At 39.2% G+C, this 27,900-nt stretch overlaps 1 protein-coding gene across 3 annotated transcripts; it reads right to left on the bottom strand.

The window, feature by feature from the left end:
* Positions 1 to 270: 270 nt before the first annotated feature.
* nisch (nischarin) lies at positions 271 to 26,958 on the bottom strand. 3 transcript variants are annotated; one of them, XM_079425627.1, is made up of 23 exons: positions 26,698 to 26,958; positions 25,481 to 25,699; positions 15,751 to 15,992; positions 15,199 to 15,282; positions 14,910 to 15,092; positions 13,534 to 13,582; positions 12,585 to 12,748; positions 12,292 to 12,387; positions 12,120 to 12,215; positions 11,788 to 11,940; positions 11,619 to 11,687; positions 11,336 to 11,521; positions 11,128 to 11,256; positions 10,828 to 10,941; positions 9,405 to 9,519; positions 7,964 to 8,082; positions 7,824 to 7,876; positions 6,237 to 7,550; positions 5,243 to 5,429; positions 4,465 to 4,615; positions 4,147 to 4,275; positions 1,691 to 1,852; positions 271 to 1,570 (listed from the first exon to the last, which is right to left on the bottom strand). In XM_079425627.1, the coding sequence occupies exons 3-23, from the start codon at positions 15,829 to 15,831 to the stop codon at positions 942 to 944; spliced, it is 4,263 nt and encodes a 1,420-aa protein (XP_079281753.1). In that variant the 5' UTR covers positions 15,832 to 15,992; positions 25,481 to 25,699; positions 26,698 to 26,958; the 3' UTR covers positions 271 to 941. The 3 variants fall into 3 exon arrangements, 2 of the variants coding, with proteins under 2 accessions (XP_079281753.1, XP_079281752.1); XR_013784718.1 differs by lacking the exons at positions 25,481 to 25,699; positions 26,698 to 26,958 and having other exon boundaries at positions 4,154 to 4,275; positions 7,824 to 7,891; positions 15,751 to 15,948; XM_079425626.1 differs by lacking the exons at positions 25,481 to 25,699; positions 26,698 to 26,958 and having other exon boundaries at positions 7,824 to 7,891; positions 15,751 to 15,945.
* Positions 26,959 to 27,900: the final 942 nt, after the last annotated feature.

Here is a 27,900-nt window from a genome sequence, read left to right as displayed (position 1 = left end):
TAATTCCTACACCGTTCACCTGATTTGGATGTAAATACCCTCAAATTAAAGCTGACAGTCTGCAGTTAAAGCACATCTTGTTCGTTTCATTTGAAATCCATTGTGGTGGTGTATAGAGCCAAAAATGTTAGAATTGTGTCGATGTCCCAATATTTATGGACCTGACTGTATATTCACAGCCTGAATATATACCTCTCTCCAGATTTTGTTTTGGAGTTTTTCCAGACTGGATTTTCCATTCTGGTTCTTTTTTTCCTTTTCTTTTGTTTTGGTTGGGTTATGTTCGGCTTTAGCATTTTGTTCCATTTTGTGGATGAAACAAAATATTTGGACATTAAATGAAAAAAAAAAAGGATTAAAAAAAGCATTTACATTTACTCACATTTATTTTTAAAAATTCAAAGTGCATAATCAGTCTGAATTCCCATGGTGAATAATCTCATGAAGTTAAAAGCGTTCTGTAAACATGTGCTCGGTGGTCTTCCGTTTAAATATCTGTACAAATTTGTACAAATAAATGCACAGATTAGTTTCGGGAATGCTTTCTAAAATTGAAATAACACGTTAAAACTGCATTTAGATAAAAAAAAAAACAAAAGACAATATATTTTTTCCTTTCATTAAAAGCCATCTGAAAATCATTTTGTTGCCACAGAACAAAAAATTGACTTAAAATAGCACTGAACTGCACAAAACTGTATAACAGACATTTCACATTTCATGATGCACGGCCGATTGTACACAGCAGTGGATAAATATGTCTGAAAAGCAGCAAAAAATGTTTGAAGCCTGAGACAAAATATATATATTACACTCGTGTGGACTCTACAATACAGCTTACCAGGATGCATTGTCTCAAAACTGTAAAAAACGTTCGTAAAAAGAAATGTTCATCATACTATGTAGGTGAATACTGCAAATTCTCCATTTTTTTCCCTACTTCAGCCTGTTAGCTCAACCGGCAGTTCTCGGCTACACAACATCTCCCACTGGCGAGCCAAGAGCGATATTAGCCGCTCTCTGCTGTCCGCTCCCGGTACGAAAATACACCATTGCACTTCCCCCTCGGCTCCTCCGACCCCCTGCGTTCTGTCACCCCTCCCATCACTCTCTGCAAAATGGTCCATGGTAAGGTGGCACAAAAGATCCGGTCCAGGGACGTCGTCGAACACCAGCGTGAGGGCTTGTGGGTAAGTCTGGTAGCCCATTAGCACGCGGTCCAGGTCACGTATTCGTCGGGCATCCATGAGGCGGTACTTGTCTCTTTGTGGAGGCTCTTTTGCAAATTCGGGTAGCGGGTAACTGATGTGGTCTTCATCCAGGAGGAAGACGTCCGTGCTGGTAAGTATAAGAGTCTTGGGATGTAGGACAGTCTGGTTTTGAGCAGTCTGGCCTGGAACGATGTGGACCTGGAATACCAGTACGTACAAAAGGATGTTGAAGGAATGAGACTGTGCCTGAGGAGTCTTCCTCTCCGCTACGATGAAGGTGAGGTCTCCGATCTCTTCCTCGCTTGGATATACAAACTTCACTTTGCTGGAATGGACCAGTTCGTAGTTCTCCATTTTACCTGATTTATGAGGACATACAACTAGTTTTTACATCACAAAATAGTTTGCTAAACATCCAGATGAAATGTTCAGGTAAGCATGAGGGATATATTGAATATTCACAGTGTAAATAGTCAAACCTGTGCTTTTGTTTCCAAACTGCGAGTAGAAATCCAGCTCAGAAGGTTCAGGAGAGGGAACTTTCTCCAGCAAGGACAAAACCATCATCAGCTCTTGCAGGAACCGATGTGTGCCGTAACCGTCACGGGTCAGACAGGAAATGATGTGATCAGCCGAGGGCCCTTTGAAAAGAAAGGTTAAACTTTGAGTGTTTTCAATCTCAGTTTCATTGCAGCATCAATTAATTCAGAGAAGAAGTTACAACTGGAAACTCTTTTGGGTTGTATAACCAAACATGCACAAAATTGTCTGGTGTGAACAAATGCCAAAAATGTGATCTCACATTTTCTCCAGAGAGAAGCAGCACAATGAAATGCCATTTAGTTCCTTAGCAGAGTTGAATTCATGGAGCTTTTGCACAAAACAAACTCTGATGTCGAAATGGACTTGTGAAAATTTAAACAGCATGCACTTATTCACAGTGGTGGCCAAAATAATTAGTTTTAGTTTTCACACTACTTTTGCTGTAGTGTGTCAGTAGGAAATTTCAGTTTACATTTTGCCATTAATTGTAATGATACAATGAGATTTTTGTCTGACAACAGCTAGTGCTCCACACAGAGATCTCATCTCAATGACATGAAGAAACAAACAAACAAACAGACTAAATCCAGAAGAACTGTGATAATGTCTCCAAGATGCTTCAAGAGACTTATCTGCAAAGCTACATGAAAAACTATGCGCAAGTGCACCTAGTGCAAAATCTGCTTTAAATCACAAAGGATGCTCACACCAAATGCTGATTTAATTTAGTTAATAAATGTTAATTGATAAAGAAAATCTATATATGACATTATTTTTGACAGCATCCTCATTTTACAGCATTTTTACACAAGTGCCAAAAACTGTTAACAGTACTGTAGCTTTGCAGGGAGGTTTCTTGAAGCATCTAAGAGACATTACCACAGCTCTTCTTAGTCTGTCTCAGTTTGTTCTGTTTCTTCATGTAATTCCAGACAGACTGGATGATGATCAGATCAGATCTCTGTGTGGAGCACTGGCTGATTCAGACTCCTTGTGCAAACAAAAATATCACTGGATTATTACAATTAATGGCGAAATGAATGTTTGGAAAAGTAAACTGATATTTCCTACTGACACTATAGCAAAAGATAGAAATAACTGACTTAAAACCATTTTTCAGCTGGTGAAAATACTAGTGTTCTAATAATTTTGGCCACCACTGTATATTATATATATTGGCAGTCCTTTTTTTAAAGGGGTCATATGACGTTGCTAAAAAGAACATTATTTTGTGTATTTGGTGTAATGCAATGTGTTTATGCAGTTTAAGGTTCAAAAAACACATTATTTTCCACATACTGTACAATATTGTTGCTCCTCTATGGCCCGTCTTTCTGAAACACGTTGACTTTTACAAAGCTCGTCGTTATGAGAAGCAAGGCGTGCTCTGATTGGCCAGCTATCCAGTGCATTGTGATTGGCCGAATACCTCAAGCGTGAGACGGAAATGTTACGTCCCTTACCGTGTTGTGATGCTGTGTCCCGGCGGGACGACACAAAAACAATAAAACCCATTATAAACGAGGCATTTGTTGCATCCAGTGGGGACATAATTACTGATTATAATGACTTATACGGTCTTTTTACGTCGTGTAAACATTCCCATGTCTGCATTTGTGATCGGAGAACCGACAAACAACAAGCACTACTCTACACAGCTCAAAACTTGCATTTGAATCATCAGTGGCAAATTCTTTAAATAAGAAAACGTACTTACAGGCTGTGAGTCAGAAACGTCAGACTGTCCTTGCAAAGTTGGAATTGCCCCACTTTATAGAAACAGCCTCTGAGCAAGCCAGCATTGTAGGCTACTCTTCCAGGTTCAATATATAGTCCTCCATAAAATGCCCTGCACACACTCTAATATTTGGGTTGAACTGTTCTGGAACAGTGTTGTAAATACAACTTAACCACTGATTCTAGTTGTGTCCTCTTTTGGAAGCCCGAACAAAGTACTTTCGCTATCACAACGAAACACCCTGGCACCATGTTATGGAGACCCTTTCTTTCATTGCATATAAGTTTGGGCGGTGTGACGTAGACATGTGGGGGCGTGTATGAATGAGCCGTTTTAGGTAGGCGTGGTTTAGTCTTAACTTTTATAAAGAATATCACTTCAGGGATCTTATCTATGCACAAACAGCTTGTAACACTCCAAAGAGAAAGGAAAACTTGAAATCGCATCATATGACCCCTTTAAAGGATTAGTTCACTCCCAGAATAAAATTTCTAGAAAATTTTGAATTTTTTTATTCCGGAAGCAAACTAATCCTTTAAGCTGATGATTACAATTGGTGTCAGCTTAATAAATATGTCAACCAATCACATATATCTTTGACTCATTTTGGATGGAAAATTTGACCAGAAGTGATCTTGGCCAAAACAAACTCACCCACGACTCTGAAGTACTGATCGAACAAGCCCACATTGACGCTCTGCAGGTCTTTTAGTTTTAGGGTGAAGCAGAAGGAGAAGAGGAAATCAGTGTCCTTGTGCTCGGACGGGTGCCAGGTCCACATCACTGCAAGATCAATCAATTTAATGAATCGATTTTAATGTTCTATCTAGACTGTTGACTAGAACAGAATATAGAATAGCATATGTAAATAAATATAAATTAGTATATCAAATGAACAACAAAACTGAATATGGCTGAAGATCAGATTAGAATACAATTGTCACTCCAAATGTAAAGTCAATTTTTGCCCACTTGATTGGTTGGTGAGTGAGGATGCCGTATCGTCCAGGATGAAGTAGATGGCTTTGGTGGACAGCAGGACACAGGCACTCGTCTCCACATCAGGAGATCTGTAGAAGAGCACCGACGTCCACAGGATGTGTTTCAGCTCCTCATTCTCCATCTGCATGCAAACGGTGAGATAAACACCCTAAGTGTTCTGTCTCTTCATTGCATAATACTGCAGTTTATTTAGCAGTGTTTGCTTAGTCAAAGATTACAATTGCTCAAATGTAGGGTAAGAATTCTATCTTCCATGCATTTTGTGCTATGAAGATGAATGATACCTTGAACCACGCAATTCATTGTTTTGAATAATACAGGGCATGTCCAGGAAAACAGCCACATACTCTATAAACACCTCAAATGAAGTGTAGAGCATTACTGATTCTAGTGAGGGTTACTGATCATGTTACAAACTTCAAATGTGTTTGTTTACAGTTTAAATTCAGTCTAGGATATCCTGTAAAAACTAGACACTGATTGAATTGAATTCAGATAATCATCTCGAAAACAAGGCAGCTGGCCAAATGTAACACAAAGTAAATAAACAAACGCAAAGGAGCCAAGAGCATACACAGGAAGAGAGGGGTTGACCAGAAGGACAAATCGAGGAAAATACAGTGTGATGACAAGAACAGAACCACAGGAAAAACCCTAGAGACTGCTTCCGTAGGGAACATTCTACAGCACAATCATCCAGGAAATTTCCTCGTAGGATCAGAATCTGCAAAATGTGCGATAGACTTGCCTCTGCAATATTGTCGTGGAAGAAGTGAACGAGCTGGTCTCCCTTGAGAGACGAGATGAGGAGTAATGAGGAGGAGAGCGAGAGGTGTGAGGGACATTGGTTGTCTTCCATCAGCTGCTGAATGAAGGATTTGGATGGATACAGTAGAGACAGGGTCAGATGCGGCCTTGGCACCTCCAGAGGGACGCTGTGGGAAAAAAAACAGTGCAGTATATCTACTGTGAAAACAGCTAAGAAGAACCATTAAGGTTTTGCTAATTAACAAATACTGCCTTAGAAAAAATTAGTAGTCATTTAGTAGATGCATTTTGTCTCCTCTGCTGCATTTGGCATCCAGTAAAAATGGTTCATCTGTAAACTAAGGATTAGGGATAAGGTTGACCATTCACAAAGACCCACCCCACTTGTTGCAATAACTATCAGGGTTGCGTTTCCCAAAAGCATTGTAAGCTTAAGTAGTACATCATAGACCCATTGAAACCAATGGAGCTAAGATCAACTTAGGCTTACGATGCTTTTGGGAAACGCAGGCCTGGTTTGTTTGTCAAACAAAATGGAAGATTCGGCGTTATGATTGGTCAGATCACCTGCCAGTCATACTCCCGGCGAAGGGTGAATTGAAAGATTAGTTAGGGATATAGTAAAATCTTAAAATCGACTATTTGAGCTAGGATTTCTTATTTAGTCCAATGAACTTCTGGTTAAGATTTATTCACAATTCTCATGCTAACTGCTATAGCTGCAATTTAAACAATATGGTGGTGCCAATCCCCAACCGGCAGACACTGAAGTTATTGCCAGTAGAAAGCTACTGTAGCCACATGTAGTCCAGTATATTCTTTGTGAAAGTGTCTTGTTAAAAGGCACAAAAGCTGAAAGCCTTTGCAAGGTTTGAACCTAAAACATTTCAGATACATTCCAGTCTACAGCTTAGGACTGGAGCTAAAATGGCATCTATACAAATCTTTGAAAATAAATTATTGAGCCCCATTACCTGCTGGTAGGTATTCTTTCCATGGCTGTAGCAGGAGTGGGACAACTGTGCACTTTCAAGTGTCCTTTCTTGGTGCGCTGGAGAGCAATGGTCTTAATTTCCCTCAGATTGGACCGAAGCTGTGTGAACTCTCTCAGGAATGTGAACTTGTCTTGTGGAAGGGCAAAAACAACAGTCAGACATTCTTGACCCGCCATCAGTTCTACAACATGCTCATCATAGAAGCGCCGAGAGTTTGAGACAGCCCTACACGAACAGCACTGCTTTGGGTGGAGAAGTGTGAATGAGAGTGGGATACGGGTTACTTTGGAGCAGCTCCGCATCGCACTTGCTTCCAAAGGGTCCCGGGATGCCAGAGTGACAAAGTCTACCTTGAGAATGCAGAGGTGCCGAGAGGTCAGGAATAGAATCATGGGATTGGAGGTTTGGTTCTGACTGCTTTCAAACAGGCCGATTTGGGATAATACATCCAAGGTCGCGGAGTTCTTTGGAAACTGTGGGTTGTTTGCGACATTCTTGTCTGAGGTAGATGAGTCTAGATCAAGGAAATGGATCAAGTGTCCACCTTTAATGCTGCCCTCACTTTCCTCAAAGTCCCAAGAGTTCAGAAACTGTCGGATAAACGCTTGAGTGTTAGAAGAGTTCAAAACTTGCTCATTAGTTTGGTCCACATGTGGAACAATGCAAGAGTGCATCTCCTTCAGACTTTGTGCGCCTGAGAAAAAGAACCATTGCGTATTGCTTGACTTGACCTTCAAGGAGAAACAAACCTCTGGAATATCAAACTGAAAGGTCTCAATGTTGGTGTACGGCACAACCAAGTCTGTCTCAAGGTTCTCCATTAGTTCTTCTAAGTTACTCACTGGTTCTTCTGACCTTGTGTGGAAAACCACAAGCGAGCTGTCTGTTGCCACCAAACAAGATGGCCGCTGACTCAAACCTTCTCCAACACGGATGCAAAGAGACCAAACCACCATTTTTACATTATCAATTGCAGATTCCTTCTTCACATCATCTGGCATCTTTTCCTGAATGGTAGACGAGGAGGAACAACCCGTGATCTCACTGGTGTCATCTATTGTCATCTCAAAGTACCCATCTCCAGACTGAGGACTGCCTTGGTCTGTGCCTTCAAGAGATGTGGTTTTGCAAGTTATCGGAGTTGGTTCTTCTCTATTAGCCTGGCTGATGTGAGCAGAAAGCTGGTTGGTAAACTCCTGGTTGGTGGTAGTGTAGGACAGTAAGGAAGGAGGTACAAATAGATTTAAAAGACTTGAGGTCCAAGGTTTCCACTCCTCTTCACAGCAACAGGGGCTAAAAAGGAATGAAACGTTTTTGATTTAGCTTTGGAATCACTTCAACACCAGCAACCACCTGTACTTACTCTTCATAGACTGGAAGTTTAATGTTTTAGTAACTACATTTGTATTACTACCTTAGTCAATCAAAAGTTATAAGGCCAAAAATGTATTCTACTTTAGGATATAAACATAGACAAAACAGCTTGGTCAACTCATTGGAACCACATTTATTGGATACAAGTATTTTTCGGCATAGCAGAAACAAAACAAGAATATAAGAACTAACCTGCTTTCAAAGGTGACCTCCGAAGACAAACTGGAATCAATTTGAGTTTCCACCTGCAAAAAAAAGGACTAGTGCGGTGTTCTTGTTTGTTGTTGAAACTAAAATACTAATTAATTAATTGTGCTATAATACAAACCAACCTGCGGAATGACATCACAGGTTGAGCTGTAAACATCATTGCATCTCTGGGTAAGTGTAGAATCCACAGGAGTTAATATTTCTTTGGTAATAAAAGCTTTTTCTTTACAAGTAGTTATTTCTGAAAGGGAGATAGATAGAAAGCAAAAAGTCATTCTTTAGTCATTAAAGTCTAGTTCACACAGCACAATACGATGTGGTGATCATCAAGATGAATGGTTATGATCTGATTTGTTTGTTCAGGCAAGATATGCTGTATCCATGTTGGGTGATGTAGCAGCAATGCAAATGTCAGGATGGTGGCAAGAGACTAACAGACAACAACTGGCAACAGCTGAAGAAACAGCTTGAAGAAAATAAATCTGATTTTAATTACCACATATTGATGCATGTTGAATCAAGGTAAAAAATAAAATAAGTTTGGAGTCAGGCACTACATACCCCCACCACCACCACCCACCATGCATATGCGTGTATATTAATTACACTCTTAAACACTATACAATCCCATATAATGTGTGCGTTCTGTTTTATATATAATGGAAATGGAATGCACAGATTACAAAGTGATGTATAGATTATTACGATTACAATAGAGTATAATAATATTCCATTACTCTTTGAGAAACGCTATTTAAATCACATTTTTAAGAGTGCGTAACACTGAATATTTTTATGCTGTTTGCAAAAACGTAAAGTCTATCAAAGCACCCGAGGCTGTTGCTTAGTAACTAACACTCAAGAGACAAATATGGAGATCAAATGCTTTATAAATCAGGCCCAATCACTATTAGAGCAACACATGCAAATTAACCACCACAAAATTCAACGTTAAAGCTAGTTTGACACTGCACAGGAAAGAAATGGATGCCCATTATACTCATTCAAAGCAAAGATATGAGAAAAATCATTGACGAATGCTGATGAAACTTGATTTATTTCATCTGCAGTGCAGAAACTGACGCACCAAATCTCTGAAACGCAATTACGAGCTGCAGAGCTGCAATAAGTCAGTATGCAGGAGTAACTGAACAGAAATGTAAATAAAATAAGATTTAGAGATCACCGGTGCAAAGAAAACCATCAAAGTCTTTTTGTAAGAAATAAAAATTCAATAGCTTCAGATTGTCATAAGAAAAGGATTCAATACGCTGATTATTCATTTACAATCATAAAGAAAATCACATGATGGCAACACAGAGAGCATGCTAATTATCTAATCACGACATGCCTTTTTTTTTTCATTTTAAAGGTGAAGTGTATTTTTTTTTTTTACAATACTTTCTCCTCTCCCATCTTAATATGAAGAAACAACAAGTTTAGCCAAGACTATTTGTTTATCCAACCAGTGACAGATGGGAGTGTTTGAAACAACACACTTCACTTTTAATTCTCCATTTGTGTCCCCCCCTCGTCCCAGTAGCGCGATACATACATGATTACCTTGACTGGAGCAGGTGGAACGAGACAGAGAGGGGGAGGAAGAGGAGGGCGGCGCGACGAGAGAGGACGAAGAGGACTGTGGCCCGCCTGCAGCCTGTCCTGGGATGTCACTCACCTGACAACGATAACATCAGGCTCCTCTTTAGCCAAAAACACAGTGTGACTAATTCAAGACCCCTGGAGGTCAATGTAAAGGGTGTGAGGGATCGTAAACGTCTTACTGTTCATTTAAAATTTTATAACATGTCCAAACCAGAACGACGAGCCATAAATCGCCATATTAATCAGAGTTTTTCTACCCACACTGAAATTTCATCGGTCCAAATCCTTCTCTATAAAAAACATCACATATTTACTGCTGATTGGCTGTGGATTTAATGGAAAATTTCACTTACTTGATGCTCAAAACATCATGCCTGGTTAGGACATGATGTTAGTACTTGCAAAGTAGTGCATTCGTGTTTTTACCATAACTACAATTTTGTCTAATTTAATAACTTATTATATTTGCAACCATTTTACATGCTGTTTTATTATAGATGCTTCTGCCTGATATGCTTTCTTGATTCTAAAATTAAATTTAAAGAAAATTACTTAAATAATATTTTAATTGAATTTAAATCAACAACGAATAAATAAAATTCCTTAAACTCAAAACTGAACAGCTCTATTGATGTAGTATTTTTCAGTCATAGTAATTATGGTAATTCAGAGTCTTGAGTGCACTGCAGTGTTAAAGATATATAATAATATTACAATAGCATATGCATATTTTAACAATGCAAAATCACATTTATTTAACAAAGCATGACTGCAGATATGTGAAGTGTCGTTGATATCCAGTCACAATCAGAGTCTGACCAGGAGGTGGCGCCACAACTCGTGTCTTTGACGGCACTGGAAAATTTGTGTTATGTAATAGATGCAGACACGCCGATGCATCAATGTGAGCATATAAAGCCAGATCATGAATCATCTTTTTGTTGATTTCTCATGTCTGGATATCAAGGTTTAGGTCGATTCGCACCTAAAAAACTGTCACAATGAATTCAAAGAAAGCCATCAGCACACTCCTTTAAAACACTATAAATACATCACAAATGTAATCACATTACTCAGAAAAACAGTAACCTGCCAGATAAAACAGACTGAATTAGAACCTCTTACATAACTTTTCATTCAACGGGGCTTTTATGTAAATTTGTTTCCATTGTCAACCGACTTTACGTCATTTCATTTCTTTAATTCCTTCTAAGCAAAAGCCAAACAGACAAATAATAAAAATGAATAATAATAAATGTTCATAGTAATAATTATAATTAATAATTATAATAATAACACTGTTAATAATAATAATAATAATGATAATAGAACAAAATGATCCTTTAAAACAATTTAAACAAATATAAAATATTCAAAATACCTTTTTCTCACTGTTTGCCATTCGGTCTTTGGCCTCTTTTGCTTTCTGAATGGCTTTTAGCACCTCCACTGTGTCAAGCTCTTTTTCTGTGGTGGTTGTCCCATCCAAACACACCTGCATGACAAACATTATACTTTTATATATATCAATTAGAAACAAACCCAGAAAATTTCGGACAAAAATTAATCATGAATAAATTGAATTATTTGTTTATTTTGGCACTCTTTTTTTCTTCTTGGTTTAATAATACTGCAAAACTGTGCAGCAAACAGACCAAACCTTCGATGAAAAGCTCTATACCTCAGAGGCCCGGTCACAGAACTGGGCCAGAATTTTAGTCCTGTAATCCGGGATGATGCACATGGGGTTACCAGCCAGAGACAGTTTCTCCAGACAGGGAAGAGTGCCAATATGTTTAATTTCATCCAGCTACAAAAAAACCCCAAAAGACAGAGAATTACGTTGGAGTCAAGAAAGTAATGTCTAAGCAATCACTGTAATAAACTACCTGTGCTAATCTGTTCCTGCTTAAATCCAAGTTAACCAATGAGTAAAGTTTACTGAGGCCGGAAAGTGTCTCCAGCTGATTCCCAGACAGATTCAAAGTCTTGACATTCCCTAGTTTAGTGTGAACGCCCTCCAGCACTGTGAGTTTGTTGAAGGACAGATCCAGATGAACCAGGTTGTACAAATGCTGCAGTGAAAATAATAAGAAATCATGAAAATTCTAAACGTCAAACCTTCTTTGCACTTTAAAAATAATATTATGAAATTATCTAGAGACAACACACCTGAAGGTTTTCCACTAGAGACAATTCATTATGGCTGAGATCAAGGAATTCGACTTCAGGAATCAGTTTCTGTACCAAAAAGATCAGGAAAAGCTCAACTTTTAAAATCAACAAGGAAAGATGAATGAAAACTGCTATGTATTTCATATAATGTACAACTGTGGCTCACCACAGACTCATCGATGCAGCGTATGAAGTTTCGGCTCATGTCCAAAGTAGTGAGCATCTTCCACGTGGGAATGATCGCCGTCACAGGACAGTCCGTATCAACACCCTCAGGTTCCCACTGCGCAAATTCGGACGCTTCAGGAACTAAGATTTCCTATTGAAGACATAGTCATTCGAATGACTTTCAGCACCAGTGAAATGGTTTAGAAGTTTTAAGAATTTTTACTTGCAAAAACTAAAACGTCGCAACCTTTTAACAGACCCTAAAACCATCCGTTTTTATTTCTTGAGATTCAAAAACCTGTTATTTTCGAACAAAGTGAGATAGCGTACTTTCATGCTGCTGGCGGAAAGATGGATGCTGAGCGTGGACAGTGCGGGCTTGAGGGAAGGCAGACCTTTGATCTGTCCGGCATCACAATCACTGATCTGAGAATGAACATTAAGTGTTAGAAACTTCGCCCTCCACGGACCCTCACAAAACGCAAACCGTGAGTCTCTTCACCTCGATCTGAAGCAGAGATTTAAAGATGGACAGGTCAAACAGGAGGTTCTTCTCCTCTATGTTACTCGTCCCCACAGCTGCTTTCATTCCGGGGATCTGAGTGTGAAGATTTAATGTCAACACTGGTTAAAACATGAGAGTTCTGACACTTTTTCTCCAACTTTTTTCTATTTCCACGACTATATTTTCAATAGAGAATCTAGAAGTTGAGATAACAACAGTGAACCTGTTTATACATAAACTGATATTGGCACTAGCATTTCAAGACTTTTAGGAAAGTGACAGACGCAAACCTTGAGGTACTTGAGGCGGCAGGTGAAATCCAGGATGTGTCCGAGGTCGGCTTTGGCATCTCCGTTGGCACAGGTTGGCTTGGCGAGTTTCAGCTGCTGTGTGACGGCGTACAACTGGAGCGGCCTGAGGAGAAACACCTCGCCTACAGCCAACAACTGCTCACCTAGAGGAAAAGACAGAACTACTACATTTTAGAGATCTTAATGTTATACAAAACAGATTTTATTACAGAAATAAAAATATCTGAATGAGGATGCATTAAACTGATTAAAAGTGACATTTATAATGTTACAAAATATTTCTATTTCACATAAATGTTGTTTTTTTCCACTTTCTGTTCATTAAAGAATCCTGTTAATAAATGTAATGATGCAGTTCTAAGCCATTTTCAACACTGATAATAAGAAATGTTTCTTGAGCAGCAAATCAGCTTATTAGGATGATTTCTGAAGGATCATGTGACACTGAAGACTGGAGTAATGATGCCCAAAATTCAGCTTTGCATCACAGGAGTGAATTGCATTTTTAAATAGGCTAAATTTCAATAGAAACGATGCAGCCTTTGTTTGATTTCCTAAAAAAAAACATAAAATCTTACCAACCTCAAAGTGTAAAACTGCTCATATTATGTATTATGCAAATTAAAAAATTATGTACATGTCAATATTTCAACGTGGGGACTGTAGAAAATGCATCTAGGGTTATTTTATAATCGGTTTGCATTAATTTTTTAACATATCATTGGGAGTCCAATGTGAATAACACAAGTTATGAACCTTTTCTACATTAAAATATTTGATGCCTGATTTCAATTTAAGCATGCTAAAGTTTCATTTGGAGCATTACTATAATAGTATAGATTTATAATACTGCCCATTTCATTGTTATTCAGCCAATACATTAAATGTTTCAAGCATATAATAACTCAAGGAATGAACAACAACAGACCCTTATGAAAGAGCTCTTCAGCCAGGGCAGCAGCAATTCCATTGATTTCCTGAAAATAATAAAATTCAAGTCAAAGATGGAAACTCTCACAACAAACCTTATTCGACTATTACATTTGCTCATTTTAAACATTCACAAGTTATAAGCAGTGGCCTTGTTCATCGACTAAACTGCAAAAACAGCACCAGCCGAAACTGGAATGAGTTTAATGATCTGCAGGTGCTTCGTCAACTCATTTCCTGAGAGATTGTATCAGGGGAATGCAGAACTCGCTCTGATTTCCTCATGACATCCTGTAAGGAACTGTTCACCCAACAATGAAAATTTACTGAAAATGAACACGCCCTCAGGCAATACAAGTTGTAGATGATTTTATTTCCACATCAGAACAGATTTGGGGAAACTGAGCATTGCATCACTTGCTCACCAATGGATGTGAATGGGTGCCGTCAGAATGAGAGTCCAAACAGCTCACAACATTCCACACAACATATTTGTTTAGGACCGTTTTGGCTTGCAAACAGTGCTTCATCTGTGCATATTTCTCTCCTGATTCAGATAAGACGACTTTTTCACTGGAGAAAGCAACATTATGGATAGAGGACTCACATTTTGGACAGAAGCAATGTTTGAAAAACGTCTTGATGGATTTGTTTCATACGAACATGCAGCTTTTCTCTTCACAAGATGTTAACTGATGGACTGGTGTTTTCTTAATAAGCTCTTTGGACTCTCATTCTGACGGCACCCATTCACATCCATTGGTGAGCAAGTGATGCAATGCTAAATTTCTCCAAATCTGTTTCGAGGAAGGAACAAACTCATCTATATCTGGGCATTTTCTGAAAATCTTTATTTTGGAACTACTCCTGGTGTTTCTTCAACTAATTTCCTGAAAGATCTCACGAGAAATGCAGAAATACCTCCTCATGATATCCTGTTTTTCTTTCTACATATTCTGAGCTCTAATGCATGTTGATGTGCACAAATTCAACAAAAAAAGCTAATCAAGGACAAATGCATAAACATAAAGCACTTCAGCTCTCCAAAACAACTCAGTCCGGTCATATGCCTATTCCAGACAAAAGCCTTTCAGAGATCAATATCAATACAATTACTGTCAGCCCGAAAACATTGCTTACGGCCAGATAACAGGCCCTGCTGTTCCTAGAACCACTTATACGAGTGAGATGAGAGAATGCAGTGCAACACAATTCATCTTCACAGGATGAAAGCAATCAACAGAGCAAGAGTTGCATGCAACTCCTTTGGATGAATTACACTCAAACTCCGGTTAACATTTAACCAGCATGTGACAGATATAAAGCAGAGGAATCTTCTGCTTCTTATCAAACACAAAGCACATAAAAACTTACATATAAGTGAAAGAGTAAGAAGTTAGACAGGATTTTGGGGGTCGATGCAGGCAATCTGCTCAGGAGCGTTTGGAGATAAATCTCCAGCTCCTTTTGTCGCTTCTCCACGAGGCTTTTGGAGTTTTTGCCGATGATCTTCTTGGGCGGCAACAGATGTTTATCGATCTTCTTCTCCACAGTGAGCTGAAGTCAACAACATTTCATCAGTTTGATCAGTCACTCGCTCTGAACCGTGAACAAAATGTCAATATCTGTGGTCTGATCTGTTGTTTTAGGTGATGTAACTCACTTTTTCATGCAAATCGTGAAAGTCGCTGTATCGATGCTTCACGGTCCAACTGTGATCTCCAACATTCACCTCTATGATGTAAACCTGAAAAACACATTTTTGTTTAAAAACCAATTAGTTTTTTTATAATCAATATGGATTTATTCACTAATATTGCTCAACAAACACCTCTCCACTTTGTTATAAACACAATAACTCATATTGTGCATTATGCAAATAAGCATGCAAATAATTAAAGTGACCTATGTCACTGTATTAACCGCTTTTAATATTATCATTATTATTAATTATTAACAATTAAACACGGCATTCCTTTAAACATCGATACATAATTCCCTTATTTTTCATTAACAAACGTTCACTCTTATGCAACACACATGCTTTATTAAAAACGTCTACTTTATCTTAAAGGTTACACAACTAATCAACTAAATGCATTTCAACCACCAAAACTAACAATATTAATCATTTTCATCAATATATTCAAAAACTGGTATGACGAATATGAATATGCACCGACAAAGCGACCCAAATGAACCACTTCAAACTGACCGTGTAATTCTCCACCAGCTCGGATCCGACGATACGGACGCGTTTCTCCGCGCTCGGCTCCGGTAGATGCGGCGCGTCCATCTTCCCTTCAGCGCGAGTTTGAGCGCGTCGCCATGAAAAATGCAAACCTAGCTGTCATGTAGCGCCTCCATCTTTGTTGTGGTTTAACGGGAGCGAAGCACCGCCTTCTCGTATTTCTCAGGCACCGCGGCGCTCACACAGAGAGAGAGCTTTATCACCCCCTGCCGACCCAATGAAATACATAGATATCAACACTATCACTTCAGTGATCTAAATTAGGGTGAATTAAGTGAGATTACCCAATTTACTTTATGAGGTACCCACTGATATTTCATGTAATGGTCTAATCTTTCAGTATATATATATATATATACTGTATACAGTGCTGCTTGAAAGTTTGTGAACCCTTTAGAATTTTCTATATTTCTGCAAAAGTATGACCCAAAACAACATCAGATTTTTGCTCAAGTCCAGAAAGTAGACAAAGAGAACCCAATCAAACAAATGAGAAAAAAATATTTGACAAAATATTGACAAAAGTATGTGAGTCTCTAGGATTAGAAGTTAATTTGAAGATGAAATTAGAGTCTATGTGTTTTCAGTCACAGACTATCAGCCCTGCTTAAAAAAACTATAGAAGCCCAATAGAAACCATCACATAAATTCTAATGGTTTCCATTAATATACCATTATAAACCATTAGCTTTTTCAAGTAAAACCATTACAAAATTCCTTTTTGTTTTTTGTTTTGGGCATTTTCCCAATAGGATTTAACATCCCACCAATAGAATCCATCACATACCAGTAGACACCATTATAGTTTCCATTAAAACCAATACAATTCCCATTATAACCATTAAATCCATCACATTTTCTATTGTGTTTTGGGCGAGAGGGAGATGTAGGCGTGTGCCCTGTTTTATTTAAAGAACAGGGATCTAGCAAAGTCTGATCATGTTTGTGGAAGTGAATCATGTCATGAACAAAGGAGATTTAAAAAAAGAGTTGCTGTTGATCATCAGGATGGAAAAAGGTTACAAAACCACCTCTAAAGAGGTTGGACTCCACAAATCCACAGTCAGACAGATTGTGGACAAATGGAGGACATTCAAGACCACTGTTACCCTCCACACGAATGGTCGACTAACAAAGATCACTCTAAAAGCAAGATTTGTAATAGTCCACAAGGCTGCAAGGACCCCAGGGTAACTTTTAAGCAACTAAACGCCTTTCTCACATTGGCTAATATTAATGTTCATGAATCCATCATCAGGAGAACATTGAGCAACCATGCTGTGCATGACAGAGTTGCAAGGAGAAAGCCACTGCTCTCCAAAAAAAATTGCTGCCTATCTGCAGTTTGCTAAAGATCATGTGCACAAGCCAGAGGGCTACTGGAGAAATGTTCTGTGGACATTTATGAGACCAAAATATAACTTTTTAGTTTAAATGAGAAGCGTTATGTTTGGAGAAAAGAACACACTGCATTCCAGCATAAGAATCTTATTCCATCTATGAAACATGGTGGTGGTAGTATCATTGTTTGGGCCTCTTTTGCTGCATCTGGGCCAGGACAGCCTGCTGGAACTATGGATTCTGAATTATACCAGCAATTTCTAAAGGAAAACAGTCTCAAGAAAATTGGGTCATGCATCAATACAACGACCCCAAGCACACAAGTCATTCCACCAAAGAATGGTTAAAGAAGAATAAAGTTAATGTTTTGGAATGGCTGAGTCAAAGTCCGGACTTTAATCCAATTGAAATGTTGTGGAAGGACTTGAAGCAAGCAGTTCATAGGAGGAAACCCAACATCACAGAGTTGAAGCGGTTCTGTACTGAGGAATGGGCTAAAACTCCTACATGTTATTGTGCAGGACTGATCAGCATTTACAAGAAATATTTACCTGTAGTTATTGCTGCAAAAGGGGGTCACAGCAAATACTGAAAACAAAGATTCACATACTTTTGTATATATGTATATATATATATATATATATATATATATATATATATAGGTGCATCTAAAAAAATTAGAATATCGTGAAAAATTTTACATTTGAGTTTAAAATGTTTTATTTTATTTCACTTATATGTTCATACATTCTAGATTCATTACATGTAAAGTAAAACATTTCAAAAGTTTTTTGTTTTAGTTTTGATGATTTGAGCTTACAGCTCATGAAAGTCAAAAACTCAAAATATTAGAATATTTCCTAAGATCAATCAAAAAAAGGATTTGCAAAACAGAAAAGTTCAAGTTCTTTAAAGTATGTTCATTTATGCACTCAATACTTGGTCGGGGCTCCTTTAGCATCAGTGATGTGTGGCATGGAAGCGATCAGCCTGTGGCTCTGCTGAGGCACTATTGAGCCTTCAGCTCATCTGGATTGTTGGATCGACTGTTTCTCATCTTTCTCTTGAAACGATCTCATAGATTCCATATGGGGTTCAGGTCAGGCATGTTGGGTGGCCAATCAAGCACAGTAAAACATGGTCAGCAAAGCACTTGGAAGTGGTTTTGGCACTGTGGGCAGATGCTAAAGTCCTACTGGAAAAGGAAATCAGCATCTCCATAAAGCTTGTCAGCAGATGGAAGCATGAAGTGCTCCAAACTCTCCTGGTAGACGGCTGCATTGACTTTGGACTTGATAAAACACAATGGACCAACACCAGCAGACGTCATGGCACCCCAAATCATCGCTGACTTCAGAAACTTCACAATGGACTTCAAGCAGCTTGGATTCTGTGCCTCTCCAGTCTTCCTCCAGATTCCAGACCTTGATTTCCAAATGAAATGCAAAATTTACTTTTATCTGAAAAGATGACTTTGGACCACTGAGCAACAGTCCAGTTCTGGACTGAAGACGTCTGAGCGTGGTGATTCTTGATGCACTGACTCCAGCTTCAGTTCACTCCTTGTGAAGCTCTCACAAGTGTTTGAATCAGCTTTGCTTGACAGTATTCTCAAGCTTGCAGTCATCCCTGTTGCTTGTGCACCTTTTCCTACCCAAATTCTTCCTTCCAGTCAACTTTGCATTTAATATGCTTTGATACAGCACTCTGTGAACACCCACCCCTGTGAGTAATGACCTTCTGTGACTTACCCTCTTTGTGGAGGGTGTCAGTGATTGTCTTCTGGACCATTGCCAAGGCAGCAGTCTTCCCCATTATTTTGGTTTCAAAGAATAAGAGATACCCAGAATTCATACTGTAGGGATGATCATTTAATTAAACTCCAATGTAAATATTCTAATATTTTGAGATACTAATATTTCATGAGCTGTAAGCTCTAATCATCAAAATTAAAATAAAACACTTTTGAAATGTTTTACTTTACATATAATGAATCTAAAATATATGAAAGTTTCACTTTTTGAAATGTTACAAAAAAAAAAATTCACAATATTCAATTTTTTTGAGATGCACCTGTGTGTGTGTGTGTGTGTGTGTGTGTGTGTGTGTATGTGTGTGTGTATATACTTTACTTTTACTTTTAGTCATTTAGCAGATGCTTTTATCCAAAGCGACTTACAAATAAGAAAAAGTAACTAAAACTAAAAGTTAACATTCTGTAAATACTCCATACACACCCATTTAAGAAAATACAGAAATGAAATAAAATTGGCAAATGCATATAACAACATTTCAATAGTAAACATAAAAAGGGAAAAAATAAATAAATAAAATAAAAAGCGATACTGATACTTATAACCTTTGCCGGTGTCCTAGCTTATATATATATATAAGCAATATATATATATATATATATATATATATATATATATATAAGCAATATATATATATATATATATATATATATATATATATATATATATATATATATATATATATATATATATTGCTTTTTTGTGTTGGATATCCTAAAGCAATACTTGATAGATTTGAATAACATAATACAATAGATTAATAAAAAATATTTTTAGATACACATATACAAATACATATTCACAAAATACATACGTATACAGAACATAGGGAAATGTCAGTCTTTTATCACAATCCCACGAAACCCTTGCAATTTCACAATTAACCTCTAGGGGCTTCAGAGACAAGTAATAGATTGTAACTAATTATACATTAACAAAATAAATAAAACCTAAATAAATAATCACAAAAAACACAAATGGTAACATACAAACTGTAACAATGTCTGTCTGTCTGTGTCTCTCTCTCTCTCTCTATCTATCTATCTCGCTCTCTCTATCTCAAGAGTCACGATTCAAGATTCAAATAGCTTTATTGGCATGGTGAAAGAAATCTTTACATTGCCAAAGCTTTAATAACACTATACAATAAAAAATAAAATAAATAAATAAAAAATAAAAATAATAATATTTTTTTTATAGAAGAGCCTCTAGGCATATAGTGAGTGTGTTGGTAGTTCTGTCCCGCTGGAGGCTCTTTGGTCGTGACAGGACCTCACATACCTGGCGGCCAGGTTTGAGCTTGCTGGGCTTTCTCCTAGCAGGTATGGGAGTTTGTCCATATTTGGTTTCTGAAGGAAGTCTTTGTGGTGAGTTGTGAAATGGGGATAGAAAGTGTCCCTAATTTGTGCATATTTAGGGCAGGATGTCAGGAAATGCAGTTCTGTTTCCACTTCATTTCCTGTGCAGTGGGGACACAGCCGGTCTTCTTTTGGTAGCCAGGTCTGTCTGTGTCTGCCGGTCTCTATGGTGAGATTGTGTTGACTGAGTCTGTACATGTTCAGGACTTTTCTCAGTTTAGGGTCACTCACTGTACTCAGGTATCCTGCCAATTCATATTCTCTATTTAGGGCCAAATAGCATTCCAGTTTACTTTGTAGGGCTGTTGCGTCTCTCCAATGTTGTAGGTATTTTTCTTTTTGTGTTTTAATTATTTGGTTTGGTCTGGCTAAGTTTTTATTCTCAGTCAGACATGTTGTGGTTTGTGTAGTCAGCTCTAAGATCAATTGGCTGAGGGCGTTTCTTTCTGGTGTCAGCTCTTGGTAGTTCAGGGCTTTGTGATGGAGGGTCTGTTTATCACTATTTTTTAGGTGGGCATGGAATTTAATGGCCCTTTTTTGAATTGTGATTATAAGTGGGTATAATCCTAATTCTGCTCTGCAGGCATTATTTGGTGTTTTGCGCTGTACTTGGAGCAAAACTTTGCATAGTTCGGTCTGCAGAGTCTCTATTGGGTGTTTGTCCCATTTAGTGAACTCTTGGTTTGTGAGTGGGCCCCAGACTTCACACCCGTAGAGTGCGATGGGTTCTATTACTGATTTGATTATTTTTATCCAGATTCTGATTGGGATGTCAATTTTGATATTTCTCTTAATAGCGTAAAAAGCTCTCCGTGCCTTGTCTCTCAGGTCGTTCACAGCTTTGTTAAAATTCTCTGTGTTGTTAATATTTATGCCAAGATAAGTGTAGTTCTGCGTGTGCTCAAGGAGCATGTTGTCTAATTTAAAACTATGATGTTGGTCTTGGTTGCTGGGTCTTTTTCTGAAAATCATTATTTTTGTCTTTTTGGGGTTAACTGACAGGGCCCATGACTGACAGAAGCTGTGCAGGAGGTCTAGATGCTGCTGTAGACCCTCTTTAGTGGGAGACAGCAGCACCAGATCATCAGCAAACAGGAGGCATTTGACTTCAGTGTCTAGTAGAGTAAGACCGTGTGCTGCAGACTGATCCAGAGCCCTGGCTAACTCATTTATGTATATATTGAACAGTGTAGGATTTAAGCTGCAGCCCTGTCTCACTCCACGACACTGAGGGAGGAATTATGTGTGTTTGTTACCAATCTTAACCGCAAATTTGTTGTTTTTGTACATTGATTTGATGATGTCATATGTTTTTCCTCCGATGCCACACTGAATTAATTGAAGAAAAAGACCTTCATGCCAAATGGAGTCAAAAGCTTTTTTGAAGTCAATAAAGCATGAGAAAATTGTGCTTTTGTTTTGGTTGATTTGCTTATGGATTAAGGTATGGAGAGTATATATATGGTCTGATGTGCAATATTTTGGTTGGAAGCCAATTTGACACTTGCTCATGACATTTCTGTCTCTAAGAATGTGGGCTAGTCTGCTGTTTAGGATGTTGCAGAAAAGTTTACCTAGGTTGCTGTTTACACATATGCCACGGTAGTTATTGGGGTCAAATCTGTCTCCGTTTTTATGGATTGGGGTGATTAGGCCTTTGTTCCAAATGTTTGGGAATATACCTGAACTAAGTATGATATTGAAGAGCTTGAGGATGGCTAATTTGAATTTGTGCTCCGTGTATTTTATCATTTCATTTAGGATGCCATCGACACCACAGGCTTTTTGGGTTTTCAGGGTTTGTATTTTGTCTAATAGTTCAGCTAGTGTAATTGGAGAGTCTAAAGGGTTCTGGTAGTCTTTGATGGTCGACTCTAAAACCCTTAGTTTTTCGCACATTGCATTTTGTTCCTGATTGTTTTCTATTTTTTATTTCTGAGTTGAAATCTGTGTTTCTGCTTTTGAGGCCAAAGGTAGATGTCAGGCCTTGAATATTCCAACTTGATATTATAAATGCTTTGTTGTTCATAGGGTCTTAGTTTTGTTGATAAGTTTTGACCTATGACAGTAGGTGTGAGCAGATGAGGTTGAGCATCTGACGGATGTTTCTTAGCTCTGTTGTTGTGGCTTGCACTGGTGCTGTTGTGGGTTTTCTGCTCACAATCTGAGCATAGCTGTGACTGCCAGGGGCCTGCTGTGTATGAGGGGGGTAGGGGGTTGGCAGGAGTGGCTTTGGTCTGGCCTGATTCACTGAATGTGAGGATGTGAGGGCTGGGAGAAGATGCTCAGGTGTTGGCTGGGATGGTCTTAGCATGTGAGAGTGCTGTTGTCTTCTGGATGTTCTCTCTGGGGGTACACTGTGCTTTCTTACAGGTCTGGGTGGAGGTTGTTGGACTCTGTTGCTCCTGGGGGTGCTGTTGCGGTTCCGATTTAGGGCAACATCTTTGAGGGTCCTGGCGAAGACAGGAACAGCTGTTTTGTACAGATGGACATGGTCGTAGAGGCATGTGAAGTCCAGGGTGGGGTGGTGTGCCAGGTGCACATTGGGTTTAAGCGCACAGGCACGGGAGAGGTTGGCATTCACCCGCTGGATAGTGTCAGGATGGAAGTCTTTTCGGGGGAGCAGTGTGGAGATGATAATTTTAGCATTTTGGAAGGTGGTTGAGGCCTTTTCCAATCACTGCTTGTAATGATGTAGCCACCCTCTCCTGTTTGGCTCTCAGGTCGTTTGTGCCGGTGTGGATTATTATATGGCTTGGGGATCCCAGTTTGTCTACACTTAGCGATTTGAGTGCGCTCTGAGTGTTTGGACACCAGAATTTGGTCACTCTGTGTTTGGGAAAGAGTTTCTTTTCATCAATAAATTTCCCATTTGAATCAATTAAAAGAGCGACTTCTGGTTTTAGCGTTCCTTCTGTTGGTGTGGAGGGGTCGTCTGAGTGTGATGTGAGGGAAGTGTCTGATGGGAGAGGAGGATTCTGGCTGTGCTGAATCTCTGTTGTTTGGGAGCTGTGATCAGGGTGAGGGGTGTCCTGCTCCACCGGTTCCTCTGATGAGCTGAACTCGCTGTGCTGTGCTCCTCTGTCCAGCCTCAGTTCTCTTATTTCCATCCTCATTGCTGTTAGTTGTGTCCTGTGTATCTCAGTCTGTTGTAAGAACTGTGTTTCCAGTGTCTCCAGCTGGGCCCTTAACCCTTCTCTCACCTGCTGGAGTTCCTTCACCTCAGTCTGCAGTATAGACAGCTCTCTCCTGAGGCTGTCCCTTTCTCTGTGCTTGGCTGTGGGGCTGTTGCTGGTCTGGTCTGTTGTCTCCACTTTTTGCAAGGAAAAGATCATCTCCTTGAGCTGTACCATTTCTCCCTCTAGCTCTGTGAACCTCTCCCTCATGTCAGTGCAATAGCAGTGTGAATGGGGGCCTTTGGTCTGGTTTATGCTCGAAGGGTCTCTCTGTTCTGTCTGATCCTCATTTGTGTGGATGGTGTGGGAGACTGAATCCTCAGGAGTGATTAGTTGGTCGCTGGTTATGGTCTCTTTCTGTGCTCTGTCTTTGATGCAGAAGAAGTCTTGTTCGAAGAGTCCATTGATGCTCTTTACCACCACTATACCCGTTGTTTTGTAGATATTAACGTTGGTGGTAGTTGTGTCTTCCTCGTTTCTTATTTTTAGCTGGAAACCCCCACAGATGCCTTTTCTTTCAGCAGAGGAGTAGTGTGTAAGGATGGCCTTGTGCCATATAGGGCTTGTTGGTGTAGAATATCAGGTTACTTATGCTGCCATCTTTATGTAGGTCTGCAAAAAGTGTTTCTGGGTTGTCAGTCAGTCTTTTGTTTTTGTAGACTTTCCGTGCTGTCTCATTTGTGACATCTTTGGGATAGTGCAGTGCCTCCACATATGGGGGTTGTTTAGGCCTAAAGTTTTGGTTGGAGGCTTCAGAACTCTTCTCAGGGAAGAAGGGGCGGGGCCAAGATGCTGCACTGGCCATGCTTGATTTAGAATGTAAACAATCAACTGAATTAACTGCCAGTGTTTTGTTTATTTTTGTCTTGGTCAGGATACAAAGTTATTAAAAATGAAAAATAAGTCAAAACGTAGGAAAAAATATCTTATACTGATTCAATTGTCCAGTTGTGTCCAAAATGTCTCCCTGTGTTGTTCTTCTAAGTAAAAGCTCACAGAGAGCTATGAAATAGCAGTCTTATTTAAAATGTCTTTATCTTTCTTCTTCTGTAAGGTTTTTCTCTTAGTTGTTGTTGTTTTTTGTTGTTTGATGTTATCTTTTCCAACAAGAATATCTTATTCTGAATAAGTTATCCTGTGATTAGCTGTGATTTGCTTCTCCTGAACTTCCCTCAGATTCAAGTGCGGTTTAAAAAAAAAAAAAGTCCAAAAATCCAAAATTCAACAAAAGATTCGTCTAGATGTTGTTTTGTGTTGAATCTACTACTTTTTGAAGATATTTTAAAATTATTATCTCAATTTCTTCTAAATTTTTCAGGAGCTCAGCTCATATCTGACCTTACTGTAGAATCTCTCTCTCTCTCCTATCTCTCTATCTATCTCGCTCTCTCTATCTCTCTATCTATCTATGCTGGAGTTAATTCATTCCTCACTACTTTCCTGCTACACGTGAAAGCCTATTAAATGCATTCACTCGTTCATTTATTCAAGTCAGGCTGTTTTATGAAGGCAACCATCTTTTAAATTGACACGGTTCTTTAATCTCGTTGTTTCATACAGAAAAGCAGTGCAACTCATTGCTAATGTTTAAGGAACACATACCACTTTAATTGTTATTCAAGGGGTTTTCGAGGCTGGTTGCATGGAAATAGTGTAATTTCTTCCAGCACACAATGACAGGTGTGTTTATGCTGTTATGTCATAAATAAGCATTTTTATTGTTTGCGTGTGTCTCCGCTGAAATAATAATCGTTCATGCGGTTCACGCTTTTAGACTTGATTAAACAAATGCCACATCGACGGAAAATCTTAGTCATATATGCATAAATAAACAGAGATTGAGTTTGTATACATTTATAGTGCATTTCATATCTTAATAAGGTAATCGAGCGTGCGTGTCCGTATAAGCCTAAAACAACTGAGAAATAAACAAATCGACAACTAGATAACAACCGTTCACGGAACAGCCATTAGTTTGTTGTCCTCACATCTATCACGTACTCACGCTCTTTGTCGTGGTGGCGACTCTCAGCTGATCCAAGGGCAGTTGTGCTTTCGTGACCATATATGAAAGAGACGCGGATTATGGCTGAAAAACTGATCCTGGAACAGCAGCTTCGAAGAGGACATGGAACAAACCATTCTGCTCTCGGAGGGGTCGAGTTTGTGGAATACGAAAAAACGGCGTTTTCGTTGATCCTCAGGTAAAAGGAGATTTTCTGTCCTAAAGTATAACAAATATAAATTTAAATTAGTAAATACATGATGTTGTTACATAATGCTTTAGTCATATTTTAAATATTTCACCTCTAGAAAGAATGAAACACCCCTATCCCTTCGAAGCAGTTTGAGACGCCCCAACACTATAAATACCCCACTTGACGCGGGTTTCTGTAGATGTCAACTGTCATTCTGAGGCCGACGCTAGTCTGAGACGGAGAGAAAACGTAGTTTGTTGGCACTTATCCAAAGTAAAACGAACTACAAACATATTTTTCCACTCCTCAGACATTTAGGCAGCGATTCTGCTTTTAATCTGAAGCAAAAAAGACACTGCTTACTCGGAAAAGCTTAGGAGGGGTGTGACTGGTCTCAGATCAGAGCCACACGCGCGTCAAGCTGCCTATACAGAGGTCACTGCGCCAGGCTATGTGCCATCTAAAGCCAGTGACAAAGAAAAAATCGGAAAAGATTGTAAAAAGGTAGACGACCGAGGGGGTGAATCGTGTACAGAGGCACGAGTAACCAAAACCCTTAAGCGAGGAGAAGAAACAGCCTTTGTTGCCCTCCAGATTATGTGAGAGCGCACTACAGCTGATGCTAGACCCTGAGAAAATGTGCGGAAGGGGCATGATATGCCAATGGGAGGTCTACAGCAATAGACACTCCATCAAGGAGACGGAGAAACCCAAGAGCGCGTCAAGGAAAACCAACGGTGGCGCTAAACAGAAGTGGCAAAAATGGGGAAGGAGGCCAGGGAGAAGGGCGCACTATCCAGAAGTGCGCAGAAATCGAGCAAGATTGTCTCGGTGGTCTGGCACTCTGGTTTCATTGCGTCCTGCCAACGTTCAAGGCAACCGAGCGCCTGGCATGAGAGCGCCCAGGAACACCAACCAGTTCCTCATGCATGAAAAATACCAGATGATGCATATGCGATCGGACTCTGTTGGCACCGACAGCTGGTCCGACTGCGAAATGGACTTTGCGGATATGGACTCGTACCTGGGCGTTCTGGAGAACGCTAGAGGCGCACTTCTGGACAGTCCAGATCTGCCTTCGCCACCCACATTTTACGCTCGACAGATGAACCAATGCCAGCCGTTTTCCATCTTCAGCTTCAATCAAGAGGAAAGCATGCAGTATTTCCCATCTGAAGACGATATGATGCAAAGTGAAGACTTCATGCAAAGGGACTTCAAAGAATTCTGTGACACTGTGGCACCATGTATTTAGACACCTGCCACAGGTAACGTGTTTTACATCACTTCGGTGGTTTTCTGAACTATTTTTACCAACTAAATCTGTTGGTTGCAATGTGAGAGGCATTTCTTTGTTTGTTTGTTCTGTGATGTGTTATGATTGGGCGGGAAAGGGTCCAAAGTAGGAGTGTGACCAGCCAGCCAATCACCATCGAGCTCATTTGATCGCACTTGACAAACATTTGTACTGCAAAACTAAATCTTCTGTGAATGTTTTTCATAATAAATCGACATTTTGCTACAATTGGTCTATATTTTTTTTATTGCATGATTAATTTTGGATATACTTTGCTGAATGAAATTATAAAATGTATAGAGTGACTTAATTATTAGATAATTATTCTCAACCTTTGCATGGCTTATGATGTTGAAACTGAATAGTAGATCAATATACTGTGTATTGTTACATTACAAAGAATGGCACAGTAATCAAAATATTTTGGGGTCACAAAAGAAGGAGATGCGTAACAGAAATATGATGCCTGTGTAACATTTAAGAACCTTCTTTCAAACATACACACCCTTCTAGTACAGCAGAGCTGGGTTTTGGAGATCTGACACAAGAACAAAAGCAAAGCTCATGAGACAAGGTGTGTGTGTGTGTGTGTGCAAAAGAGTAGAAATGTATAATCTGCGTCACTAATTGGGTTTCCGTTTTCACAGCATACAATGAGACCTATGATCATCTCTGGTCTTTCTATATGACAAGATATCGGTGTTAATAAGGAAATTTAGAGCCCCACTAGTCAATAAAAATGCAAAAGGTTCGACAAAAATGCTCCAATGAAATCTTTCTCGTGAATAGAGCCCCGAGTGTTTTGATCAGCAGCGGTTCAGCCCCTTTCCTGCGCAGATTGCCAACTGCATGTCAGATAATTGTGGAGCAACTTCTTCGGGCCCAACCAGCTGTATTGTGTGTTCAATCGCCTGGCTTCACTTCTAGCCC

Source organism: Barbus barbus, assembly GCF_936440315.1.
Source record: "Barbus barbus genome assembly, chromosome: 9".
Lineage (NCBI taxonomy): Eukaryota > Metazoa > Chordata > Actinopteri > Cypriniformes > Cyprinidae > Barbus > Barbus barbus.
The sequence above is the reverse complement of the archived record's forward strand: the minus strand, read 5'-3'. Positions and strand labels throughout refer to the sequence as shown.